Source organism: Carettochelys insculpta, chromosome 4 (assembly GCF_033958435.1).
Source record: "Carettochelys insculpta isolate YL-2023 chromosome 4, ASM3395843v1, whole genome shotgun sequence".
Lineage (NCBI taxonomy): Eukaryota > Metazoa > Chordata > Testudines > Carettochelyidae > Carettochelys > Carettochelys insculpta.
The window spans coordinates 112441725-112468682 of NC_134140.1; the positions used below are offsets into that span (position 1 = coordinate 112441725).

At 41.8% G+C, this 26958-nt stretch overlaps 1 protein-coding gene across 1 annotated transcript in view; it reads left to right on the top strand.

The window, feature by feature from the left end:
- MANBA (mannosidase beta) overlaps positions 1-26958 on the top strand; it is a 66980-nt gene that overhangs the window by 3931 nt on the left and 36091 nt on the right. The window contains exons 2-9 of the mRNA XM_074993499.1: positions 2306-2400; positions 3199-3304; positions 5849-6019; positions 9535-9658; positions 13579-13754; positions 18802-18912; positions 24063-24214; positions 25526-25643. Coding sequence (XP_074849600.1) covers positions 2306-2400; positions 3199-3304; positions 5849-6019; positions 9535-9658; positions 13579-13754; positions 18802-18912; positions 24063-24214; positions 25526-25643 — 1053 coding nt within the window. The remainder of the gene's footprint in view (positions 1-2305; positions 2401-3198; positions 3305-5848; positions 6020-9534; positions 9659-13578; positions 13755-18801; positions 18913-24062; positions 24215-25525; positions 25644-26958) is intronic.

Here is a 26958-nt window from a genome sequence, read left to right on the forward strand (position 1 = left end):
ATTACTGGCCCTTTAATGATGACCAAGTGAGGAATACAAAATAGAATTCTACATCAGTCCAGATCAGAAGTGGATCAGTGTAATAGTCTCCCTCAAAAGTTTGTTTGCTGATCTTTCACATTTAAATGCTGTAAGATATACCCTGTGTGCACAGGCACCCTTCTCAGCCTGAGCCAGATTGTAATTGGGGAAGTGCTACCCGAGAAGGCCTTCAACCTTGTATGGTCTGCAACAGAAGCCTTCACAATAGTGGTTTCTGCTTGTTGCTTACTTACCCTGGCAAACAAATTGCATGAGGGGGGTGTTAACGGGGAGGCAGGGCCATGCCCTACCTTCTGCACAGGCCTGTGAAGGAGAGTTCGTGGGACCGCCAAAAAAGGATGTGTAACTCAAGACACTTCCTGGTGTTCCCTTGGCCCTTGTGACTCTCTTCTGTGCCTCACACAAGACTGTAAATCACACAATCTACCCATATACCTTCTAAAAGGAAACCAAGATACAAGAAGAGCAACTTCAAAGAAATCTGACTCCAGAAGGACTACTAAAATTTATACTGACGCATGAAGGGACAAAAATTGAGCTGAAGAATGGAAAATAAAAGGAATAACCAAATTTTCTTTCTCCCAGTTGGAATCTAGCATTCAGGCACCAGGAATAACTCTAAGTATTCCAGGAAGCTTCTAACGTTACATAGTGTCTCTCGATGCTGCTGCTGTGCTCTTGCTCGCAACGTGTTTGGTAAAGTATATGAGCAGGATCTATAGCTATTTGTTTTTGAAAACTAGATCAGCAGAGAAATTACTGCAGAAATATGAAATGATGTCTCAGCAAGTGTCTCTGATATGCACACTGAGCTTTCTGACATAAACATCTTACTCGCGTTCAGACACCACGATGAGACTTTTTATTAGCTGAGTTCCCCTCCTGAAACTGTTACACTTAGACGTCTGCATCTGCAATAATGAGCTGCAGATATCCACCTCCCCAGATGCGGATACCTGCAGATATAAATTGGATACCTGCAGATTTGCAAGGTGCTAGATAAAAAAATTGTATCTGCATCCATATCTGCAAAAATAAGCTGCAGATATCTGCGGGTTGTCAGGTCTCTTGTAACACTAATTTATGCGCGTAGTTCCACAGATTTCAGTGGAGCTACTTGCAGGAGTAAGAGTTGCAGGACTGGGCTGCTAGTATATCGTTGCTGTTATTTATTGTGCAACATGCATCATGTTTTAATGAGAAACAGAAGACCAAAGAGTCAGATTTCCCCATTCAAGTTAACTTTTTCTTACTATAACTGGTTACTCAAGGTGCAAGGCAGTGGAGTTTCAAATCCACACACCTGCCCTGAGGTGCTTGGGTCATGTACCCAACATGAGGAAAGGAGCATCAAACAAAAGGGAGTAGGAATGAATTGTAAGGAATGTGCTTGTAAATCTTAAGTGAGGAGTATGGCTAAAAGGTAAATTTAGCACATTTGCTATCGGTACAGCAAGGTTCTCACAAAACTGTCCGTGGGGAGAAGAGCATAGGTGGACAACCAGCAAAAACATGTTTGTACTTTTCCCTCTCCTAAAATAACAAAGTAATGTGTCCCTATGATGTCAGGAATGATTGATGAAGACCTCCAGGGACATCACTGTTATATAAAACCACACTAGTCTTCACAAAACAAAGCAAACAGTCCTGTAGCACCTTAAAGACTAACAATTTTATTTATTAGGTAATGAACTTTTGTGGGAAAGATGCACTTCTTTAGGAATAAAATTGTTAGTCCTTCAGGTGCTACAGACTGCTTGCTTTGTTGTGAGAAGATATAGACTAACACAGCTACCCCTCTGAGACTGTCTACCAGACCAGTCTGTTCACTTTAGTGTCTAGAGGTTTAAAGGATCTGTTTCTCTGGCTCTTATGACCTTTTCAGTTCTCTATCCTCTGTCATTGTGATGGTGGTTCTGCTGCTGTCTCTCTCCTTTTGCATTGTTACCTCTGTTGACTATGTTTCCAGCCCAGCAACTTGCCATTATAAGGGCTGCATCATGCTCTTCTTGCTTCTAAACATGAGTTCAGCAAGCAGGATTTGACATGTATATAGTTTATGTCAAAACGTTCCAAAGTTGTTGGTTTCATGTATCACTTCAGAAGAGTAAGAAAAATCTGTGCTGCTAAAGCTAGTAATCAAAATAAGGTAATTGGATTATGTACTTGCAGCCTATCTGAAAGAAAATTTACTCACGTACTAGATATCAGTATTAATTTGATTTGTGTAACACTGCATTTTTTTTTGGTTGCCTGTCATTAGGATCCCTACTATAGGTTTAATGACCTGGCCTACAGATGGATCTCCTTGGATAACTGGACTTACAGCAGGACATTCAAAACCCCATTTGATGTCAGGTATGAAATATTAATAGCTTTATGCTATCTTCCGTGCAGAATGCTTGTTAAGCAGTCAACTGCTAATACACCTATTACTTTTCAAATTCTGTCATGGGATAGCTTCAAGAAGCCCGTTGTTAAATGCCACTTAATAGGTTTCTTGTTCTTTTTCAAGACTTTTTTCCCCATTGCCTAAAAGTGTTGTACAAGTTGCCAGCTGCTGAGGGTCAGTAATAAAGCTAATGGGAAGCAAGCAGCCACACAGTCTGATATCTGTTGGACATGGGATGTTGTACTGTATTGTGAGTCTGATCCACATCAGCTGTCCTTTTCATTTGAAATGATAAAGATGGTTACACTAAGGAAAGTATTTTTGTAAGTGATTAAAACAGCTGTTATTCATGGTATTGGGGTCATGGATTTCAGTACAGGTTGAACCCTCTAATTTGGTGCCCTTGGGACCAGACCAGAGTCGGACAAGAGAATTTGCCAGAACATGGGAGGTCAGTATTGTCTAGCAGCATTACCAACACTTCCACTGCATACTGGGCTTTTAGAAGACATTTTGGGGTAAATAACAGCACAGAACACTGAGAGCCAGGTCTGGGTGGTTGTAAACAAACTTTATGGAACCATGAGAAGCTTGGCCACACCCATGATCAATGGTCATCCAGCTAACTAAAATCATGCTGGATTATGGATGTTGCCAGATGAGAGAATTCCAGATTAGAGAGGTTCAACCTGTATTGATGCTCTCTGGATTTTGTTAATTCAAAGTACCCTAATAATTTTACGTTCCTATGTCGTCATTCATAGAAAATGGCAGAAAGTGAATTTGGTTTTCGAGGGAGTAGATACAGTAGCGCAAATCCTGATCAATAATGTCTCTGTTGGGAGAACGGACAACATGTTCAACAGATATGTGAGTAACACTGGTATTTCTAATGGCAATTCTTCAGTTGTCTCAAAGCACTTTTCTGCCAAGCAATTCCTACCTAGATAAGTACACAGTAATACCTCCAGTATGCTCAGTCCAGAGCAGTAGTGGGCAACCTGCAGCCGCAGGCCCATCAGGGGTTCTCTGTGTGACCCATGAGACATTTTGTTTATTGTTATCCATGTGCAGGGTTGCCAGATTCTGCTGGTTTGCATTCGCATAGGGTTTTTTCCACCATTATTACTACAGGGACATGCATGTAAATCTAGGGCATGTGAAGTCAGGTATGTGGTGTTTGCACACAATATTGGCTGTAAGAGCCGTGAACGCCCTTTGCATTCAGTCAAAGCACAGCTGTGGTTCCATCGGCACACCCTGCAAATAGCTCCACAAGCACAGTGAGCAAAACAGTACTATCTCAGGAGACCGTCTTGGTTACAACAATCTTCTGGCCCACTGAGATGAAGGAGGGGTGCTCTCTAGCCTAGGTTGCCCATTGCTGGTCCAGAACGAAATATCATGGACTAGATTTGATATGTCATAGGATTTTAAATGACTTTATCTGAAAGCCACACATAAACCCATCTCATTGCTAGGAAGTGGAGATGTGTTGGCTTTCCATTAGGAGCAGGATCAGGCTTAGAGAAGAACATTTTGCGGTATAATCTAGAATAAGTATGGCTAAAGGAACGGTTTACTGACTAATGTGAGGCTTGTTGCTTATGAACTGTCACAGCTGTAAGAAAACTGAAGCTTACATCAGTTATATTAGCAGTAAATCTATTAACTAATAGGTGTTAGAATGCTTTACAGGTGGAGTGTAAAGGCATACAGTGTACAGCTTACTTAAAAGTATTCATATGCAAATTCTTCCATTCCAATGTAGTATTTAATTTCCAGGCCTTTTGATGTCATTATGTTGCCTCTTTGGTCCTAGACTATATTAGTATGACAGGAAGAGGTACTGAGTAGTCATAATCAACATTTACCTTCATGGCTTGAGAGGAAAGAAGCTCTTATGGTTGACGAACAGAGCTGGATTTCAGGAGATCTGGATTCCATTTCTGGCTTTGCCCTGGAGATACGTGACCTGGAACAAATCAGAGGGGTTTTTTGTGCCTTGTTTCGCACCTGTGAAATGGGAATATTCTTTTTTCTCTCTTTCACAGGGGCCTTGTGAAGATGTAGTTAACATTGGAAGATATCAAAACAGTTTTCAGTGTTATTATTCAGTATTTATGTCTGGATCTGCATTTTGGCACGCTACTTAGAGCATCCGCTTTGAGAAATACTTGTGTAAAGTAGAATTGAACTGGCGAGGACAAAGTCAAAGACTGCATGTCTCTAGCAGTTCCTCTATTCAGTGGTCCCATATGTAAAACACTAGTGGTAAAGCTACTCTGGGAAACAGAATACGGTGTAACTTGTGTGCTGTTCTGCTGCATGATCAAGGACAGTGGCTATTGACTGTGGAGGGGGACAGAGGTAGTTTTGCATGGTAGAAATTCCAGAACAAATAGCAGAAGTGCCACAAACTCCTGGTGTGGTGAAAACACAAATATCAACCAACTGAAATCTTCATTTTGCCAGGTGATACCGGATGGTGAGGGTAGTGGTGAGGGCATAAGAGTTCTAAAACTAAAGATGTACTTTTCTGTCCATCCACTTTTGGGGGTCGGAGTGTCTAAGAGGTCAATAAATAAGTCCACAGAGAGTTCTATGCCCAGTGCAGAGCTGCTGGTGTATCTGTATTTTAGAGGAGGGAGTGGAGGCATGACTTTGCCCGGGCAGCAGAGGATTGTACAGGGTGCAGCTCGGTACTCAGTCCACTCTGAGTAGTCTGAAGGTTACTCACCCTCCCCAGGCTTCACCGCCCAAGCTACATCTTCAAAGTGTTGTCTGCCTAGCTATTTTTAGAGTGCTAGCGTGAGCCCTGCTAGCCCAAATCTGTCAGCATGAGCTGGGAGGCTTGCTTCTGTGCAATGTGAAGACACACCTATAGAGTTCCATTGATTGCAGTGAGGCTGAGGGCTTTCCCAGAGGGAGCAGCATCCAGGACTTAGGGTACCTCTTCTCTCAGGCCTGGTCTGCACTAGGCAGGTAAATCGATTGTAGATACACAATTCTACCTACAGCAATTGCGTAGCTATAATCAACTTTTCTGCAATCGACTTAACTGGCAGAGGGGGGTGGGTGTGAGGTTTTCTCCTGTCGACCTCCCTTACTCCTCATGAGACTGTGGAGTACGGATACCAACTGCCAAGCCCAGATAGTTCAATTTCTTGCATCTCTACCAGGTGTGTGAAATCTAACTCCGGAAGATTGGTCCATCTTCCCCATAGTCTAGACGATGTATCCTCAGTTTGAGGAGTATTCTAATTGTTTTTTCCTCCAGTCCTGCAACCTGTAAAAGACAAGTTCAACAGTATATTCAAATAATATCCATGTGGTTTAAAAGAAACATGCCAGTCTGTACAAACTCACAACTACATGTCAGTGTAATCCATTTTGCTCTTTTTCCTGGTGCAGAGCTTTGATATTACCAGTGTGATCAAGGAGGTCAATTTTATTGAGGTCCATTTCTCATCAGCCATTTCATATGCAGCAGCACGGAGCAGAGCTCACAAAGCGTACAGCGTGCCTCCTCAGTGCCCTCCACCTGTGCAGAAAGGGGAGTGCCATGTTAATTTCCTCAGAAAGGTAAGAGTAAAATTATGTGTGTTTGTGTCTAGTGGCTGGAGCGCACCATATCTGGACACAACCAGTGCATTCTGAATCCTCCAGTGTAATTTCAGAACTAGGTCATGTTTTTCATAGCAAAAAAAAAAAAAACCCATAATCCAAAATATCACTCTAGTCTATAAGAGACATAAAAAGGCCAGGGTAGGGATCTGAGTGACACGAATTTGTCAGAGTGTCGGCAAGGAGACTGACAGCCAGAAGGGTGTGGGAAAGGTGGGGAAGGGAGTCTGTGTAGTCCAAGGGTGTCCCACCTTTTTTTGTCGGGGGCCACAAGGCAATATTTTACATCTTCTGGGGTCCGAACATAATATAGCTGCAAACCACACTTGCCACCCACAGCCTTAGACCCACCGCAGCCCCAAACCGTCCCCCACCCATCCCCAGGCTTAGACCCCCACAGCCCCAAACCACCCCCAGGCTTAACCCCTCTCATAGTGCCAAACCACCCCCCGCCCCCAACCATAGTTAACTTACCCAAAAGCTCCACACACTGCCATCTCCTGCTGGCTCCTGGGCTTCTTCAACCCTTGGGCTGCTGAGGTTAACCATCCAGATCCCAGGTCTGGAGCTGCCAGCTCTCAGCCTTGTGGCTGCTGGGATTGCCGGGCCCCTGTGGAGCTCTGCACTCTGGCCCCAGGAAGGTTGGCAAAGCTCTGCTCTCCAGAACTCCCCATGCCCCAGGGCCACCAACGTTGTCCTGGGGCCACCGCCAGACTCTCATGCATCAGGGCCACCACCATTCTTTCAGTGCAGCAGGGTGCTGAGAGGTGCCCTTGCTGCATTGTTTGAGTGACAGAGGTGTAGTGGCAGCAGAGATGGGATCCACAGATGGCTCCTTAAAGAGCCACATGTCATGGAGCCACACAGCCACCATTTAAAAATGGCACTGCTGCTGGCTCAGTGGGCTGGATAAAAAGGTTTCGTAGGCTGGATTCTGGCCTGTGAGCCACGTGTTGGACACCCTTGTGCGTGCCCTGTCAGTCTGTCCAGTCGGTGGGTTTAGCACGAAATAGTGATAAGAGCTTGCTGTTCTGAGTGCCAGAGTTTATTATCAAGGCTGTGAAAAATCTCAGCCAAACATCTTTGTGAGTGTTTGCCATTACTCATGAAATGTGCTATTTATACTGTGCAGCTCTGACATGTACTGACAGGAGTTGGCTAACAGAGAGCCCACTTTCATCTCATTAAGGTGCTGTGAAGCACGATATAGAGATATAAATATGTATTAAGTCAAAATTACAGACTAGCACAATACTGCCAAAGCTGGAAAAATTTTGGTCTTCAGTACGCACTGTCATAACTACCTACGGCAGAATATTTTTTGCGTAGGATCTCAAGCTGTTTGGAAAGAGGCTTACAGTAACGAAGGCTTGTGAAAATAACATGCTTCAGAACTCTCTTTCTTTTGCTGGTTTGTAACAGTTTAAATGCCTTCCGTTCTACGTCACCCTGTGTTCTCAAAAGAGACCTCCAAATACTCCCCTTTAAATTACCTCAAACAATATGACCAGAATCCTTTTCACCTATGACTAAATATAATTCCTTTGCAATTTGTCAACAACGGACTTGGTGCATTGTTCCCCAGCGCATACCCTTCCCTTCTCTCCTTAGGGCTGAAGAAGACATTGCTTTCACAACCACTACAGATTGCAGTTAGAACCACAGCAAAACTAAGAAGTAACTTCTGGATAACCTCGATTATCCTTGCTATAGTTGAATTTAATATTTGCGGGGAGGGTAGTGAGGAGGGAAGTATAGAGGGTTCAGTTTTATCATGAAGGTTAATTAAAATTTGGGCCGTTGTTTAATTCTGCAGAGTCCATATGTTGTTTCTACTGTGTTTGTTAGAAATCAGTGCAGGGGAGAGGACGTTTGAACAGCTGTAGTCCTATTTATAGAGGTGAAATGGCTAGGAATGATTTTTATACTTTGCTGGGTTATATATTTAAACTTGTAAGACTTGTGGAAAGTAACTTCAGTGATTTTTATCCTCAAAGGAATCACGTTACTCTGTTTGCAGATTGCTTGGAATGTTTCCTAAAACAGCTTTCATTTCAAACCTACGGATGTCACTGCAGAGCGGCCACATTGGAAAGTAAACAAACACCACATTTTTAAAGTTGTTTTGAATCTTACCATTGTAGAGTAATGGAAAGCTATGGATTTGTGGTAAACTCATCTAAATCTTCATGGGAGCCTTGGGGCCTAATCACCCCAGGCCACCGCTGAAAAAATTATCGTTTAATTCTTCAGACTGAGCGTATTGCACTTGTGGCCTTTTACAAAAGCTGGTAAAATATAAGGGATTATATTAATGAAACCTAACAGTCTATCAGCAATACAGTTCATAAACAGAAGAACACTGGTCCCAGCCAGGACTGTTTTCTAAGAACTGGTTGTCCCTGTGGTTAAATTTGAAATTGGCACACTGCTTTCTTCCCAGAAAAAGCTTTTGCAACATGATAGATTCTTGTAATGGAGGGAAAAGGCTTGACTATTGCCAAAATTAGTATGCCTCAGCTGTAAATTATTGGTCTCTAAATTTAGAGCAGTTGGTCATTGTACAAGGTTTTAACAAGATCTATTGTGTTTGCATGGAGGAGGCAGGGAAGTTGTAGGGCTTGGAGATCATATGAATAGATGTCTTAAAGAGAGGGTGTCTAGTGTTTTTAATTATAAACAGCTTTGCCATGAGTATTTAATTCTGCCAATTTGTGTAGTCACAATGTCATTTTCCTATTTTTAAACATGGTTAGTTTTTGTCTTCCTGCTGCTACATGACACTGAATCGCTAATCTCTTTACCTAGTCTGAGGCATGACTGGTAAAAATCACAGCCATAACATTTTCATTCTTCTCTGGTATGTAGGCTGATAGTGTCCCATTAAATTATTGTAAACGTGTTTGTCTCTCAATGTGCTGTTCCTTTCATTGTTGCTTATTAACACTAAAGGTCAACTTTACGACTATGTATCAGTCAGAACTGTTTAGAGAGTAACTGCTCTTTTGCTACTGTTGAACTTCTTGCTGTATTGTTTTTTAGTGGGCTGGGTTTTTTAACAGGAAGAGGGGCACGTGATTTTGCTCTTCCACTAATTTTATACAGTTTTAACTCCCACCAGAATTTAGCCAAGGAGTGAGGAAAAGATACTGTAGGTTCTTCTGGGCTTATTGGAAATTGGAGAACCTTTTGTTTGGTGTATTGGAATATTTTATTTAGATACAGAGAATAATTTTTATAAAGAATCTGTTCATTGGGTGGAATAATAACAGTCTCTGTGAGAAATAGTAACAGAGAGGTAGCCATGTTAGTCTGTACTCCAACAAAACAAAGAAGCAGAAATGTAGCACTTTAAAGACTAACAAAATGATTGATTAGGTGAAGAGCTTCGTGGGACTTACCAACTTCTTCAGATCTCTTCTTCAGTTTCAGTGAGGGTAATACATACTTGTGATACATCTTCTGTATTCCAGGAGCAAAGTTCGTTCAGTTGGGATTGGGGTCCCTCTTTTCCCACTCAGGGAATTTGGAAAGATGTTAGAATTGAAGCTTATAATCTTTATCACCTGATCTACTTCACTTTGACCCCCATCTATGGTAAGTCATGATGATGATGCACTTTGTTCTTGTTTCACTTGAGAAACACAGCAGTCTTATTCTAAATGTAATTAGTACATCAGAATAGGAACTGTTCTGTTGTTCACGTGGACAGTGCTGAGTACAATGGGGTCCAGGTCTCAGTTCAGGTCTCTAGGCTCTGCTGAAGTGTAAATACAAGTGGTAAAATGATTAAATGTCCAGAGTACAAATCGTATGTTTCATAAAGAGGCCAGTAGTACATCCAAAAATGTGTGTTAAATTTGTAATACTGATATATCATATATCTGTGTTCTGTTGTTTGGGAGCCTTTCGTTTCCATCATCTAGTGCAGAGGTGCACAAAATGGGGGGTGAGGGGTGGCATGAAATTTCATAAGAGGGGTACAGTATGATTGGCTGCTGGGTCTCAGGCTCATCCATCTCATTAAAACTATTGAAATATGTTACTCTTTTTATGTATGTATATTCACATTTATATACCGATATAGAAAGTTTTACATTCTACGTACTTCTTTTCTTACACGTGCGGAAAGTTGTTTTTTTTTCATGTGAACGTAACCAAAATTTCCATCAGTTTGGATGACATTGGTCAGGCTAAGGTGACCTTGCTAATTGCAGGGGCAAAAAGTGGGGCCTGATGTGAAAAGCTTGCTCACCCCTGAGCTAGTGTGTTCACCTAAACTTGCAATACCAGTGGCTCTTTTCTCTCCCCTAACTTACGCATTTTTTTGAAAACAAACCAAAACAGTGCTGCTGTTAGAGCTCCAGTTTTGTCCTGAGTGGATGAGTACAGTGTGAGCACAGTTTCAGCAGTGCTGTCATTTCAGGGCTCATTGAATAGACTGGGACAGAAAAGCAACCGTGCTGTACAAGGATTGTTTTTCCTCAAGCTCCAGTTTGTGCAGACTTCCAATTGCATGTTTGCCATTGGACTAGTTTCCTTGCCTGGCTCTGTCATTTGTTTGCCTTTTGTTTGTATTGAAAATTGTGGAAGCTGAACAAAATTAGGCCATGCTCTCTTTCAGAAGTCTGCAAACATAGTGCATGCCAGTGGAGAACACCCACGCTACCCTCTGCTCCACACGAGACCCACTTAACCTAGAGTAGACTGGTAGCATGTGTGTCCTTTTTACTGGGCTTTATTTCACGCTTTCCAAAGAAAGATGATGTGCCTAAAGGAAAGGAGATGTCACTCCCTGGATGCTGTCACAGCTTCCAGAAATAGCTCCAGCTCTCAGCCAGAATCCATGTAGCTGGAGTTTCAGCGGAGAGCCACAGCATGCTCCTAAGAGCTTCTGTGAAGTTCAGCGTTCAGTGATGTGGAATGCTGCCGTGTTTCTCCCACATCCTCACAACTCCATCTGCTGGCAGCCCAGGGATGGCTTGTTAGATAAGATGCAGGGGTCTTCCATTCGGCACACAGAGCTTTTGGAGTTCAGCCCAGACACCATGCTCGTTAAAACCAAGAGATTGAAATTTGGGTGTTGAAACAGCACTGTCACTTGTGTTGCTGGCTCGATTGTTGTGTCATTTCTGGATTTCTAAAAGAGTCATTTATGCCTGGTTTTTGCCTGGAGTTCAGGAATGGACTTGGCCTCTTGTGCTAGGGGAAAAGAGGGGAGAAGGTGAATGGTTTTGATTTTCATGGAGTGTCTCTGATCTTGATTTTGCTCACCCACAGCTCTCATTGACTTCGGTGTGAATTTTGAGTGCTCAGAATGCCTGAAAAATCACGCCCGTTATGCGGGTGTGATGTCAGCTTTGGGCCAAATTCATCCCAACTAATTTGTCTAAACCAGTGGATTTACACCAGGGATGAATTTTATTTGGAGAGGAACTGCTTTCTCTTTTGTCCCAAATCAAAATTACAACCTGCCTATCAGAAGTAGATATATTATACGCACAGAGGGGCACTTGGCAGTTAACAATGGAAATAAACAAAGGGGGTTCATAGTCCTGTTTCTTCAGTACTTCGTGTATGGTTATATTATTGCACAGGTGAAATGAACAGCGGAAGTAACACAAGCAGGAAAATTGTGCAATACAAAATTTCTGGTAATAATAAAAAAATTGCGTCTCCCCTCTTTTGGTTACATTTATACATGAACAGTATTCAACTGAGTTTTGCCGGTGTCTTTGTAACAAGAAGCAGGACCAGGGATACAGGGCCACAGCTGAGACTGCTACAGGAACATGACCAGGCACCTCCATTTGCCAGCACTGAGACTCCACTGTCCCATGCCCACTCCAAACAGTTATAACACCTCTTTTCTGTGAGGAGGTGAAAAAATAACCAACCAACTCTCCACACAGAGACTTCACAAGCAGCTCAAAGTGCCACGTGGGTGTTCATGGGTTAAACTTGAGAACCTCCCTTTCACACTCCACCCCAAGCACATTTATCTGTGGTATGCAAAGAAAAGGCTTAGCCAGGCTTTGGTTATTGATAATTTAACTACCCAAAGTTAACACATTAACAGGAAGTTTCAGCAAACATTTGTGGGCGATACCTATTTCACCAGATTACCTTGTTTATTGATCGTTCTTTAGGTTGGAGTGCACAAAGTGGGGGTGGACCCCCGTGGGGGATGAAATTTCATATGCGGGTGGGGGGTTGGGGGGGTCTCAGGCTCAGGCTCATCCATCTTACCGAAAATGTTGAAATATATTACTGATTTTATGTATGCATAGTCCCATTTACATACCAATTGATTAAGTTTTTACATTCTACATACTTTTCCCACACATGCTGAAAGATTTTTGGTTTTGGGTTTTGTTTTTTTTTTCATATGATCATAACCACAATTTCTGTCGGTTTGGATTACATTAGAGAGGTTGTGGGGCCCTGATAATGGCAAGGATGAAAAGTGGGAACTAACATAAAAAGTTTGCTCATCCCTGCTTAAGCAAGTGAACTCTTTGGCATGTTTCCTCCAGCATGCTTGAGTGATAAAAGAGAAACAGATCTATGGACCCATCAGGTTTAGACCTAATGGGCACCATTTGCCCCTCGCCATAACTGAGTTCATTTTGTCTAGTGACCTGGAGGGTGGGGTTGCCAGATACCTGATTTTCTATCAGAAGGACCAGTCAAAGGGGGAACTCTACAGCATCCAGTGACTAGCACCATATACCAAAAGTCTGCTTGCTGTAGGTGGGGTGCCAGGTCATCATTTTGCTCCTGCCCCTGCTCAGCCAGGACCACCTTCTGCCTGTGTCTCATGGGCAGGCAGGTTCTGTGTTAGGGATGGCAGCTCCTGTCCCAGCTCCGGAGCAGGAGGAGAACAGCTGGGGGCAGGATGCAGGTGTAGAGGATGCAGAAGCGAGGAAGGGGGAAAGCAGTGAGCATGCATGTGGCTGCGGGGGTGGTGAAGAGGTAGAGCAGGGAACAACGGGAGCTTCCAACAATCCTGCTGTCATGTCCCATTTTCAAAAATGAGAAAGTTGTGAACCTTAACGGGTTTGGCTTGTTTATTGTTAGTGCTGTTTTTCTTCAGTAGGCAAAAGTGATTGTGTTGCCTTGTGATCACAACCTTTCCCGAAGAGACGCTGATGAAATCACTGACTAAAAGCAAATGTAACGACTGTGGAAGTAGGCTGGGAAAAGTCCTTTCCTAATCATAAAGAATGAGAGGCTCTGCCTTATAGAACTTTGAAAGGTTATACGGGGTTCTTTAATGGGGAAAAATGAGTGACAAATATCCATTACACTGTGCATAGTCCTCTCTGGAATCAGCAAATGTAAACATTGGTGTCAAATGCACTTAACAGTGAAGTGAAGGCCCCATTCAAGAGCAAACTTAAAACTAAATTCTTGTATTTCGTGCACGTGTGTACTGAAATCTTTAATCAGACTAAGGGTATGTGAATTAGTATGCAGAGAAATACCAATAAATACACATTTTTTTCTTTGCTTAGGGAAGAGCATTCAGCAGTGGAGTCTTGAAATAGAGTCTGTTTTTGATGTAGTCAGCTCGGAGCCAGTTGCTGGTCTCGTGACAGTGACCATTCCAGAGTTGCATACACAGCAAACATATACCGCAGAACTATTTCCTGGAGAAGGCAGAATTGTGCTGCTTGTAAACATCAACAAGGTGAGAGGGTGAATCCTGAACAGTCCCAAGGAGCAGATGGTTTTCTTCTGGCAGTTTGAAGAAAAATACGTGATGTCTCCAGCATAGTTTTAATTTTCCCATTCACTTTCCTCATTGCTGCTGTATTGCCAGGGCAGGAAATCAGCTCTCTTACCTTCTCACAGCTGACTCCTTGACTGGGACACCAAAGAGTAGTGTGGATGGGGTGCGTGGCATTTCAGTCCTAATAAGTGGGGGGGAAGGGAGAACACAGAATTTCTTGCTTCTCTTGGCCGTGAAATTGTTGTGCTGGTGTTTTAATCTTCAAATCCTTTTTGTATATTGGTAGAGATTGTGGTACAGATTACCCACATCTCTCTCGTATGGGTTTCTTTCATCTTCCTCTGAAACGTGTGGTTACTGACCATGGCCAGACAGGGTACAGGACTAAATGGATCTCATGTCTACCCCAGTATGGCAGATCCTGAGCTCCTGTATGATGACACTATTTCATTCCCAGAGATAGGCACTGTCACAGTATGTTTGGCCCGTAGAGGAGGAGGGAGGTAAAAGTGTGACCCATGCGGTCAGTAATGATACCTTGGGGTAACTCCGGACAAACAAGTATAGCATTTGGCTATCAGGAAGCAAGGTGCAAAATTAGTGAAGTTGTGCCTCACTTATTAGTTCTGAATTTAGTCAGCATTTAAAAAGAGGAAGGATCTTTAAGACTTAGGGCCATCCTTAGGATTTATGGGGCCATATGTAGTACATTAAACTGGTGCCACTGTGCCCAATGGCAGTCAGAGGAGGGAGGATGATTTTCTAGCAATGTGATGTTATAATCTTCAGAAGCACACCCATGAAATATTTTTAAAACACTTTAAATGAAGGTCCTTTAAACTAGCATAGTACATTTACAAACTTACAGGGGTTGGCAAATGCCTTTTAAACAGCTTCATTACCACTTGAATGGCTCTTTCACAGGTTCTGCTAATAGCTCTGGCTGGATTTGAAACTTTTATGTTAATTAAAACAAAAAGCAGTCAAGTAGCACTTTAAAGACTTTTCGTGGGTCTGTCCCACGAAAGCTCACCTAATAAACTATTTGCTAGTCTTTAAAGTGCTACTTGACTGCTTTTTGTTTTGATAGTGTATAGACTAGCACGGCTTCCTCTCTGTTACTATTCATTTATGTTAATTAGTTCCTCTGGCGAAAGCAGAGTCACAGAACAAGGCCTCCTGCTGCCCCAGATCTTCAGGTGCCCTATGCAACTGTGTGTTGTACATATGGGTGTGTGGAGACACACACATCATAGAGCTCAATGGGACCTTAGCGGCTCAGCAAGTCCAGTCCCCTGCCCTCTTGGCAGTGCTAAGCACCCTCCCTGACATATTTATTTATTTTAATCTGTTTGCCCCAGACCCCTAAATGGCTGCCTCAAGAATTGTGCTCATAGCCTTGGGTTTAGCAGACTAATATTTAAACCACTGAGCTGTCCAAAGTGTCAGAGACACAAAGTGCTCCCTGGCTGAGGAGAAACACAACTGAAAATGGACAACTAAGTATAAGCCCTAGAGTTAGAAGGTATAGAAGGAACAGAATCTCTTGTTCTCTGCCCCTTCTCTTCCTTTGGGTAAAAAGCTAGCTGCTGGCGGGGTTAATTTACATAAATTCTGATGTCACTTCCATATAGTTCTGTCATGAGCTGTGCGTATGTTTTAAGGAGTTCTCTTGCATTTGTCCCTATAAATGTAGTTGCGAAACTACTGCAGAGATTCTAGAGAAAAGGGTCAGCCTGGACTGGGATATAGCAGGCTTGTGTTGGGCATTAAGCTAAGGACAAGCAACATGGAATAGTGGCTCTTTCCTACCCTGAGAGCTGGACATACTGAGGCTGACTTTGCAGGGTTAATCTTGATAGCACTGAGCTGCACCAGGCTCTGGCAGTAGCTGACCAGAGCAGGTCCTGGGGATGCTGACTTCCTTAGGGTGGGGCCAGTGAGCTCAGGGAAGCCTCCTCCTATTTGACCATCACTTGGATTTGTGGATGTGGACTACTGAAAAGGAGAGTCCTGGTCTCCCAACAAACCCAGTTAATAACCTCTGTGACTATGGGTTCTGCAGTATGCTGCAGGTATTTTTCTGGTTTTGTTAATGTAATTGTGCTATGCAATTTACATTTGTAGCCTCCCTCTCCCTTCTCTCCCCCATTAAAAGGTATTTGATTTGTATTTCCAAGGACTCCCATGTGAATTTCCTACTAAGGAGAATCTGATAGTGAAGAGCAGTGGTCCCTCAAACCTTTTCCATCCATGGGCAGATTGTTTTCATCTTTGTGTGAAATAAATTTGTGTGCACGGAAGCATGCATGAATGTACGCCACACAAAAACAAAAAACCTAGCTGTGGGCACTTTGCCAATCAGCTGGGCAGCATTTGACTCTCTCTTGGGTGGCCACACAAGCACGCAGCTTATAGGGAATACTGGTGGAGGGTGGTGTGTGGGGCCGCAGTTGATCCAGATCTCTTAATTATTTTACAGAGAACTGCTACTGACCCTGGCAGACGGTTACATGAAGTAGTAAAAATACCTAGTTTAGGGAGTTTTGCTTAAAGACAAATAATAGACTTTAGTGAACATTGTTATTCAGTAGTAATACGTACAGTGTGACAAAAACTGAACATGATGCTGCATTCCTCCCTCCCTCCCTGCCCTGGGGAAGAAATTGATTAACACAATACAACCAGGAGTCAGAGTAATTTGTGAGAAATGGTTCCCTCAGAGCAGAGGCAACAATATGTTGTTGTTCTTTGTGCGTAGAGGATTTTGCTGTGTGAATTCACATTAGCTCATTTTAAAAGACAAGCAGCAATGTGCTGTCAATGAATATATGGAGATATACTTATCTCATAGGACTGGAAGGGACCTTCAGAGGTCATGAAGTCCAGTCCCTTGCCCTCTTGGCACAACCTGTCACCATCCCTGCCAGATTTTTTTTTTTTAAATATAAAATCAATTTACCCTAGGTCCTGGGGGAGGGGCCGTCAACAACTAAACTCACAACCCATGGTTTAGTAGGCCAGTGTTCAGATCACAGAGTGGTATATCTCTGAGCCACACTAAACCAATAATCTGCCATGCATTTGCTTAGTATGATAAATAATATGGCCTGGCACAAAATAAATTTCTAGTCAATGAGAGCTTAGCTCTAGCTCCAGATCTGCTCAAATGGACTGTAATAATCTGAATGTACAGTGATCACCCTGAAATTCACTGCATAGTGTGTTTTTACGATTCTGAAATTGCTTACTTGTCTGCTAACAGATGTGTATGGGTGTGATGTCATTAACAACCAATAAGAAAGCTTCATTTGTGCCTAGCCATCTAAAGCCACTCCACATCTGATGAGGCATGATCTGGTTTTTATGCGTCCGTTTTATCCCTTGAATTTCCAGGTTAGAACCCTGACAGAATGGTTTAAGGTAATTCCAGATCATGGAGGCTGAAACTCTATGAGCTGCAACTGGATATGGCTATAGCCAATCACACGGCTGAGGTGTTCTTTGGCCGGTTTTACACAAAAAGACTCAGGCACTTCTTTATTGACATATTCTTTGTTGATCCCTTGGTGCACATATTACTATCGTCTTTCCCCAGTTTGCATAGTGAACGGGTGAATATTGCATATAGTAAGTTACAGAACTGGGCAACTAGAGTATGCTGTTGGCATGAAGATATGGCTTTAGGAAATAAATACAGTTAACCTTGCACTATCTGAGTGTGAAAACAAGAAGATACTGAATCACAAGGGGGTGGGGGATATTCTTTTTTTTCCAGAAATGGAATCAATAAAAACTAATGGTGCTTAGTACCGGGGAGGAAAAAATCAAAGGCCTGAAACCTGAGAAGGGGAGGGATCCCTCCTTTTTATTTAAAAGCTCAGTTTAAGTGAGTGAGTGAGCTCAACGAACTTATTAGCAGAATGACACTTGAAGAGGTCATCATCATCATCATCATCATCACTAATAACCGTGGGCTCAGCGCCCGTTGGTGTCTGATGCCTCTCTCACTTTTTCCTTCCATCTTTCCCTGTCCAGTGCAGGGTGGCTTAGTTTCTGTAGACTAGCTCTGCACCAATCTACTACATCATCTATCCATTCTCTGTGACTTGACTGCAGGTAAATATTTGGTTTCACACATGATTGATGAGGGGAAAGGTTTTCAAAAATACAAACAGCAATTAGGTGCCTAACTCCCATTCCCAATCAGTGGGTATTGTTATTTATGGTTATTTTGTTGTCATTTTATTTATTAATCATGTTTATGACAATAATGCTTCAGGGTCAACCTAGACGAGGGCCCCTTTATATGAGATGTTGTACAAATACAGAGTAGGAAGCAGTCCGTGCACTGATGAGCTTGCAGTTGAAATAGACCAGCCAGGGGTGTAGTAGAACACACAAGCAAAGAACGATGTGATGGCAGCAAACGTCATATTAGTTCATGGTGTTTGGGGGTAGGCTTTGTTCACAGGAGCACTAAGTGGGGGAAAAAACATGACGGGAAGAAATTGAAGGGAAGGGGAATGAGAGGAGCAGGCCAAGGGACGAGAAGGTAAGATGTAGAAGTATGTTGTGAGATTGAGGAGGAGAGAAAGTGTGGATTGAAGCAAACAGCTGATCAGCACAGAGCAGTGAAAGATCACTACAGACTATACAAAGTTCTTTGGATCTCCAGAAGTTGCTGCTTCTGTTCTTTCAAACTAGAGTCTCTGCTTGGCTCCGGACACCTTCCCCCCAAGACTATGTGTTAGTGGGGGGTGCAGGAGGGAGGAAGAAGAAGAACTTCCTGAGTGGTCCGGTAATGGGGTGCATCTGGCTGTTACAGTTCTGGTACTGTGGGGAGGGTTCCCCTACCTCGGTGCTATTTTATCCCTTTCTGCCCTGGGGCTGTGTTGGACAGTCTCTTGCTGAATGCACAGTTGTAAGCCACATCTAACTTCATGCAAGTTGTTTTGATCTTAGCTTCTAACTATTTTTTATTTTTGTCTCCTCCCTCCTTAAGAGTGCTACAGTGCAGACTTGGTGGCCTAGTGGCCATGGAAACCAAACTGGATATGACATGAGAACAACTTTCATCATGGGACCAGGATACAAGATTGAAAAATTTTCGAAGGTACATAAATCCTCTCTGTTAATACAGTATATAGGAAGTTAATGTCAGGAAGTGTCACCCAATAACCTAATAACAGTCCGGCAGTGTTAGACAATGCTGTGTTGGGTTATAATTTTCATTTAAGGCCATTATTTAGAAACAGGATTTTCTGCAGCCCTAGATATAAGGTAACTAACATACTGGCAATTTTACTTGTGCCCAAACCTGCAATTCCAGTCTGATTAGGGGAGAACTTGCAACTAATCTGAAATTTAAAAAAGAAAAGGTGTTTTGGTTTGTTTTTAAAATTCTAAAAATAATCCCCCCAAAAGTCTAACAAACAAACAAACAAACAAACAAACAAAAACATTTTGTTTAAGGATTGTGGGATTTGGCTTGTCATCTTCAGGTATAATACATTGTATTATGTAATGAATGTGAAATTTACCATTGATGGTTTGGAAGAAAAAGCACATTGAAATACCCTTTTATGAAATAATTTTTTTTAAAAAAGATGTTCATTTAGAATTCCATTATATAAAACTTTCAGGGTGTTCTGTGAGGCACAAATCTGAAATAACTTCACTTACTAGAGAATATCAGATGTTTTGAAAACACACAACTGTGTGGGTCCCAGCTTTCAGAGGAGAGCAGTATCTCAAATCTGAACCCCTAAATAGCAATTAGGTACTTTATTTTAGCCAGTGCAATGGAGTCCGTAACGTACTTGTTTTTGGAAGAAAGCTTTTTCACTACTTGTTAGGATATTCAGAAGTCTTGGGGCTTTTTAGACCTACCCATAGATCTTCAATCTATTGAAAACTTCAGATAAAAGTTAGACTGGCTCTTACATGCTATGAGCATTCAGAAACCACTGACTAAACCTGTGCATTTGCTGGATGATGCTTACGAGTTTTGCATCACTGAGAATGAATCCAGAAGCTGTGCTCCCGCAATGCTATTCATCATAATGTGTGCTACTGTGAGAAGCCCTATTGAACAACTTATCATTGTTGTATTTCTCACCATGACCAGACCCTCTGATCAGTAAAAGAATTGGGTGCAAAGTTTATGTGCAGAGAGGTGAAAATAATTTGTGACCAGTATTTCAGTATACAGTAAACTATTTCATATTCGGGCATTCTAACATCCAGAATTCTCAAATACAAATACAACCAGCACATACAGTTTAAGTCTGCAGTGTACAGTACTACTGCTATTGGTAAATAAAGTACTCTGCATACATTTTGTTTGTTTCTTAATAGCTAATCCTGTTTTTTCTTGTTTTTCTTTAGTGTTACGCATTGCTAGATATGCCTCTGTCTTATCCAGAACATTTGAATATGCAGCAACCTCCTGGTCCTGGGGCTGCCAGATTTGAAAGAGTTTATGATTGTTCATATATAGGGCTTTTTAAGTGCAACCAGAGGGATGCAACATGGAGTTTGGGAAAGAGATTTTAGGCTTACAAAATCTTGTTCTCAGCACATGGAGCCACTTACTATGGGGGGAAGCAGTGATCCCCATTGAACAGGTGCTCCAGGAGCCTCTATGTTGTTGCATGGCAAAACAGTGCTAGGATTTGTTGCAGTATACAGGACATTAAGATGCTCCTTTTTAAGAAGCAAAATGCACCTCAGAATACCTGCTGAGGTATGGCCTTAGGCGATGCCCCCTAGCCAGCAGGTCACCCCCACATTGGGCCATATTTTACTGGCTCCCATGGCAGCTGCTCTTCCTCCCTAGCATTCAGTAAAACTCTTCCCTGTAGCTGCACAAGGAGGAAAGGCTCCGTAGAATCTTTTCCCATTCGAGCACATCTCAGGATTTGCTGTCATGCCATCAAGCTGGGATGTCTGCTGGCGAGAAGTCAGATAGTGATAATTTTCATCCAGAGATTCAGGAAGTGTGAGTGGTTCTAGAGATAATAACAGGTACATTTCTAAAAATTGCCATGAAGCTTCTAGTTTCATTCCATTGCTGCATTTGTGAGTGAACTAAAGCTATATAAAGAGAAAATATTTAGCAATGACATTTCTAGACATCCACTTAACATGGGCCAGGAGAGAGAGAGAGAGATTCTGAGTGGCATTACATTATCTGTACAGCAATCCAGTATTAGGGCTGGTGCAACCCCCAGAATAAGTTAATACAGTCTCCTGGGCTGCAGAGATCTTTGGTGAATTCTTATAACCTCCTCTTCCCTCCTTGGATATACCTTTCCTGCTTCTGTCCTGCTCCTATACTGAAGGCAACATAGGGTCATCATACAATTCCTCCTCTGAGGAGAGAACCCCTCTGTCACAGAAGAGTTCCAAGATAATGGGGTCTGTCTGTTTTCCAGCCTCTCTAAGCTGCAAGTATGGCATGAACAACTCAGAACATGGCCAAGAATCTGGGTCAGAGTCTTATTTTCCCCTTTCTGCAGTTGAAATTGCTTGTGTCTCAGAAGACTGAAGAATAAAATCCTTGCAAAACCCAGCGTAAAGAGTAAGGCTACATCTACACTACCACGGAAGATCAACCTGCTCAGGGTCAATCTTCTGGAGTTCAGATTTCATGCATCCAGTCTGGACATGCAAAATTGAGCTCTCAGAGGTCACAGTTGACCCCTATGCTCCTCGAGAGACATGAGGAGTAAGAGAGGTTGAAGGGAGAAACTGTCCTGTCAACCTTCCCCTGCATAGACTAGTTAAGGCAAGTGCAGATATGTCAATTTTAGATACGCCATTGGCATAGCTAGAATTGTGGTCAACTTTCTTAGCCTAAGTGTTTTCTGGAATGTGGAAGTGCCTCTATGCTATGGATAACCATCCGAGCTGAGATGCTTTCTCCCCTTCCACAGCTCCATCAAACTTCCTGCCTCTTCAGTTCTCTGTTTAGTCTTACTGCAACCTCTTTCCCTCTCCCTGTTTGTTTTTCTGAGCTCTTTCTTTTTCCCTCCTTGCATTCATTTCTGCCTCATCCCTAGAGCACTTTTTATGTCCACCCTGCTGCTATTTTTAATATTTGGGACTTTAATCACCTGTATTTTCCCCCACTAGACTTAAAGCATCTGTCCAACAGATCTTTCCTGTGTGATCCTGTCTAATCCATCTGGGCATTTCCAATACACCATCAAAATATTTTAGTATCTTCTGCTCATTATTAATGTATCCTGACTCGCTCTCTTTCTCTCATGATTTTCAGCTCCAGTTCTCTTCCTCTCCTGTTGCATCTTTCCCACCTTTAAATCCCGAAATCCAAATTTATCCCACTTGTCTCTGGATTTCTCTGCCTGATCACAAATAGGCCGTATGTATGTCTGCTACAGCACAAGCAGCCTACACATATATGCTCTCTCTCTTTCTGGCCGTAAGCCAGAAACTTCTGGCAATTTTCTATTTCAAGCTCCTCTTGAAATGAAAGTAAGCTGATACTTTGCAGAGATGGTTTAGCAAAACATGCACAATGGTTTCATTTGGAAGACCTATAAGGTTACACTTTATTTTAGAAACAGCTGAATAATTAACAAAAGATATAATTGACCATTCCTGAAGATAAAGTTTACATTTTTGTAGGTCTGTCAAACAATTAATCAGGTGATTAACTGCATTGTTAAACAATAATAGACTGCCATTTATTTATTTTTGGATGTTTTCTGCACATTCAAATATACTGTTTTCCATTACAAGAAAGAGAATAAGAGTACAATGTTCACTTATTTACGTTTGATTACAAATATCTGTTATAAAAACCAAAAGAAAGTATTTTTCAATTCACCTTATACAGGTACTGAAATGCAGATCTCTTTATCTTGAAATTGAACGTAAAAATGTGTAGAATTATGTACTGAAAATTTCATTCAAAAATAAAACAGCATAACACTTCGAGCCTACAAGTCCATTCATTTCTTCTTGTTCATCCAGATGCTTAGAAGAACTAGTTTATTTACATTTGCAAGAGGTAATGCTTCCTGCATCTTGTTTTCAGTGTCATCTTAAAGTGAGAACAGGCAGTCATGTAGCACTGTTGTAATTGGCGTTGCAAGATATTTACCTGCCAGATGTGCTAAAGATTCATGCTTCAGCCATTGTTCCAGAGGACATGTCCATGCTGATGACAGGTTCTGCTTGATAATGGTCCAAAGCAGTGTAGACTGATGCATGTTCACTTTCATTCTCCGTGTCAGATGCTACCAACAGAAGGTAGATGGTTCAGGTTCTGTAGTTTCTGCATTGCAATGTTGCAGTTTTAGGAATTCTTAAAGATGCACCATATCTCATCCCTCTGAAACTTTGAAAGGCATTTAGACCTTGGGTCGAATTATGTAGTTGTCTTTACAAATATTACATAGATTCTTTGCATTCTTAAATCTTAAAATGAGTATGTGCTGAGCCATCATCCGAGACTACTGTTACATGAAATGTATTGCAGAATGTATATAAAACCGTGCAGGAGACATGCTGTTCTGCCCTAAGAGTTTAGTCAAAATTTTGAATCAACACATCCTTTCTTAATGAGCATTATCAGCATGGAAGTATGTCCCCTAGAATATTGGCCAAAGCATGAAGGGGTATATGAATGCTGAGCATGTCTGACCCACAAATCTTTGAAAATGCTGGCTACAAAAGCACCATGCACATGTCTGTTCTTACTTTAAGGTGATGTTGTAAACAAGAAATGGGCAGCATTATCTCCCAAAAGTGTAAACAAACTTGTTTGTCTTAACAATTGGCTGAACAAGAAGTAGGACTGAGTGGGCAAGTAGGATCTAATGTTTTAGATTGTTTTGCTTTTGAGTGCAGCTATATAACAAAAAAATTACATTTTTAATTTGCACTTCCCCAGTAAAGAGATGGCAGTAAGGTACATGTATGAGATGAATTTAAAAATACTTTCTTTTGTTTATAATTTTTACGGTGTAAATATTTGTGGTAAAATAATATAAAGTGAGCTCTGTATGTCGTGTTCTGTGTTGTAATTCACATCAGTATTTTTGAAAATGTAGAAAAAATCCAAAAATATTTAATTTCCATTGATATTCTGTTATTGCGATTACAATCATGATTTTTTGAGTTAATCATGTGAGTTAACTGTGATTGAAAACCCTATTTTTGATTGCTTTATTTATATTTTTCATGTCTAGAGTGTGACTACTTTTAAAATATGCACATTTTAATTCTCCTCAGGCTTATTTTCGGACAGTGGAACTGGTTGAGGAGCTTGTACCTGGGTCACCAGGCCTGAGCTTTTACTTCAAGATCAACGGACTGCCCATTTTCATTAAGGGATCCAACTGGGTTCCAGCAGATTCCTTCCAGGACAGAGTTTCCGCTGATAGGTAAGTCATAATTAATATGCTTTAGATTGGGGTCAGCAATCTTTCCGAGGCAGAGTGCCAAAATGTGACCTTTTGACCTCTGTGTTTAGGCCAAGTGCTGGTGATATTTTTTAAAGTCACTAATAGTCCGACTTATAACAGGTTTATTAATAAATTAATTAAGATGCAGAGCTTTACTGTTTAGGTGGTGGTTGTTAGCATTAGCTGGTCTTTTGTTAATCCACAGGCAGCATGGCTTTTAGTAAGCTCCTAGCTGCATGGTGGCTGAGCTCCTGCCTCGCGTGCTGATGAAAATCGGCTTGCGTGCTGCTCTTGGCACCCATGCAGGGGGTTTCTGACCCCTGCTTTAGTTATTGAATATTAAGGGCCAGAGTCTGTCCCTCCTTCTTCATGATGAATAGTGCTTACTCTACGAGCATTCCTATGAGCATAAACAGTGGAACTCCCTTCTGAAGTTTGAGTAATGGGGGTAGAAATCAGGTCACTGAAGGGGAAGATAGCTGGCTTTTGCACAAAGATGGTGTTCTGATGTTGTTGTTGCTTGAGGGATTTAGGGGACCTTAGTAGTAATGCTAATCCTCAGAGCCTGATTCTGCTGCCCTTAGGTTGTTAGCAGTGGGACCACTTGTAGGGTAAGGCATCTACTCAGAGTGACTGAGGTTCGCAGAATTGGGTCCAATGTTATTTAAAAGTGTCATTCAGGGTACCGTGATGCATCTGTTCATTTTTTGACTCTATCAATATGCTTTGTAAATGTAGAAGAGAAAAAAGTCTCCAAGATATGTTTCAAAAATAGTTGGCAAATGATTAAAATTCAAGGTAATAGTTATATGAAAAAGAGTAAAGGAAAAGAAGATAAGGCAAAGGAGCTACTTGGATAAATATAATGTGTACATGTTTAAAATAAAACATTTTTGAAGGCTGTAGTCTGGGATAGAACCTGCACAATGATCTTATGGCCAATTCTGCAAGCGCTTTTTACTGCGTGTAGCACTTCGTTATCAAGTGTCTGTTTGGTATTAGCAGGTCTGAGACTTTTTATTTGCAGGAATTTAGCTTTGCAAATGCAGTGAACTTCTATACACATTTCTAAGGTGTCATAATGGTCTTTCTGTCACGGTTACAAATCTTGGCCTGCCTGATACTCATATACATACATAGGACTTTAAAAAAGAAAAAAGAAAAGAAAAAAGAAAGAAAACGGATACAAGCCTATAGGTGTCTCCCACCTCTCTAGGTTTTTGGAGGGTGGGGAGAGTGTAATTTCATACAGCTGCTAGCTCTCCTAATTTAGGTCTTTGTATTTATCAGGTTAAAGCTCCTCCTGCAGTCTACAGTTGATGCTAACATGAATGCACTTCGTGTCTGGGGAGGAGGAATATACGAACAAGATGAATTCTATGATATCTGCGATGAACTAGGAATAATGGTAAAAAAATATAAACAAGGCAATTCAGCTCCTGTATTCCAAACAAATAGGAAATGCTAGTGTCAGAGCAAGGCAGCAGAGCTAATGCTCTTGGAGCAGGTGAACATGCTCCTGGAGGTTTTTAAGTTCTGGCTTGACAAAGTCCTGTCTCAAAATCATGACAACTTTAACCTGCTCCAGGAGCAGGTGAACAGGTAGAAATGGATATCACCTTTTAATGGATATCATACTCATTGGACCAAAGTGTGTTCATTTTTTTCCTTCAGAATATCTTTTTATGAGACACCAAACAGCTTGTTTGGGTCTTACTTGGTTGAATTACAGGTTCAATCAATGTGTAATTGATATTGGTTCACTTTCATTTCTGTTTTTTGATGATAATCATTAAAATAGTGTTACGATAGTTAAGAGAATTTCTTAAATTTTCATGGAGATATCTACAGGGTGTGAACATCATGGAGGAAGGTAAATTGTCTGGGATGGCCCAAGATGGTAGAATTCATTGCATTAAAAATAAGTGAAGAAAAACTCAGCTTGAACATCAGGAGTCCCAGACATTGTTGCGGGCTGGGGACCAACTGTACAAGTAGCAGTGTAGCAGAAAAGAGCCTGGGGATCACAGTGGATGAGAGGCTAGATATGAGTGAACAGTGTGCCTTTGTAGCCAAGAAGGCTAATGGCATATTGGGGTGCATTTGGAGGAGCATTTCCAGCAGATCTAGAGAAGTTATTATTCCCCCCTATTCGGCACTGGTAAGGCCGTATCTGAAGTATTGCATCCAGTGCTGGGGCCCCCCAGTATAGAAAGGATGTGGATGCATTGGAGAGGGTCCAGCAGAGGGCAAGCAAAATAATTAGGAGGCTGGAGCACATGACCTATAAGGAAAGGCTGAGGGATTTGGGCTTACTTTTGAAGAAGAGAAGAGTGAGGGGCAATTTGATAGGAGCCTTCAACTTCCTGAAGAGGGGCTCTAAAAGGGACGGAGGGAGACTGTTTTCAGTAGTGTTGTATGGCAGAGCAAGGAGCAATGGTCTGAAGTTACAGAGGAGGAGGTATAGGTTGGATATTAGGTAAAACTCTTTTACCAGGAGGGTGGTGAAGCATTACCTAGAGAGGTGGTGGAATCTCCATTCCTGGAGGTTTTTAAGTTCTGGCTTGACAAAGTCCTGTCTGGGATGATTTAGATAGGGTTGATCTTGCTTTAGGCAGGGGGTGGGACTAGATGGCCTCTTGAGGTTCCTTCCAGCCCTAGGAGTCTATGATTCTATGGAAATCTGATTATAGCATGTGTGGAATAGTTGTCAAGAGGAAGTA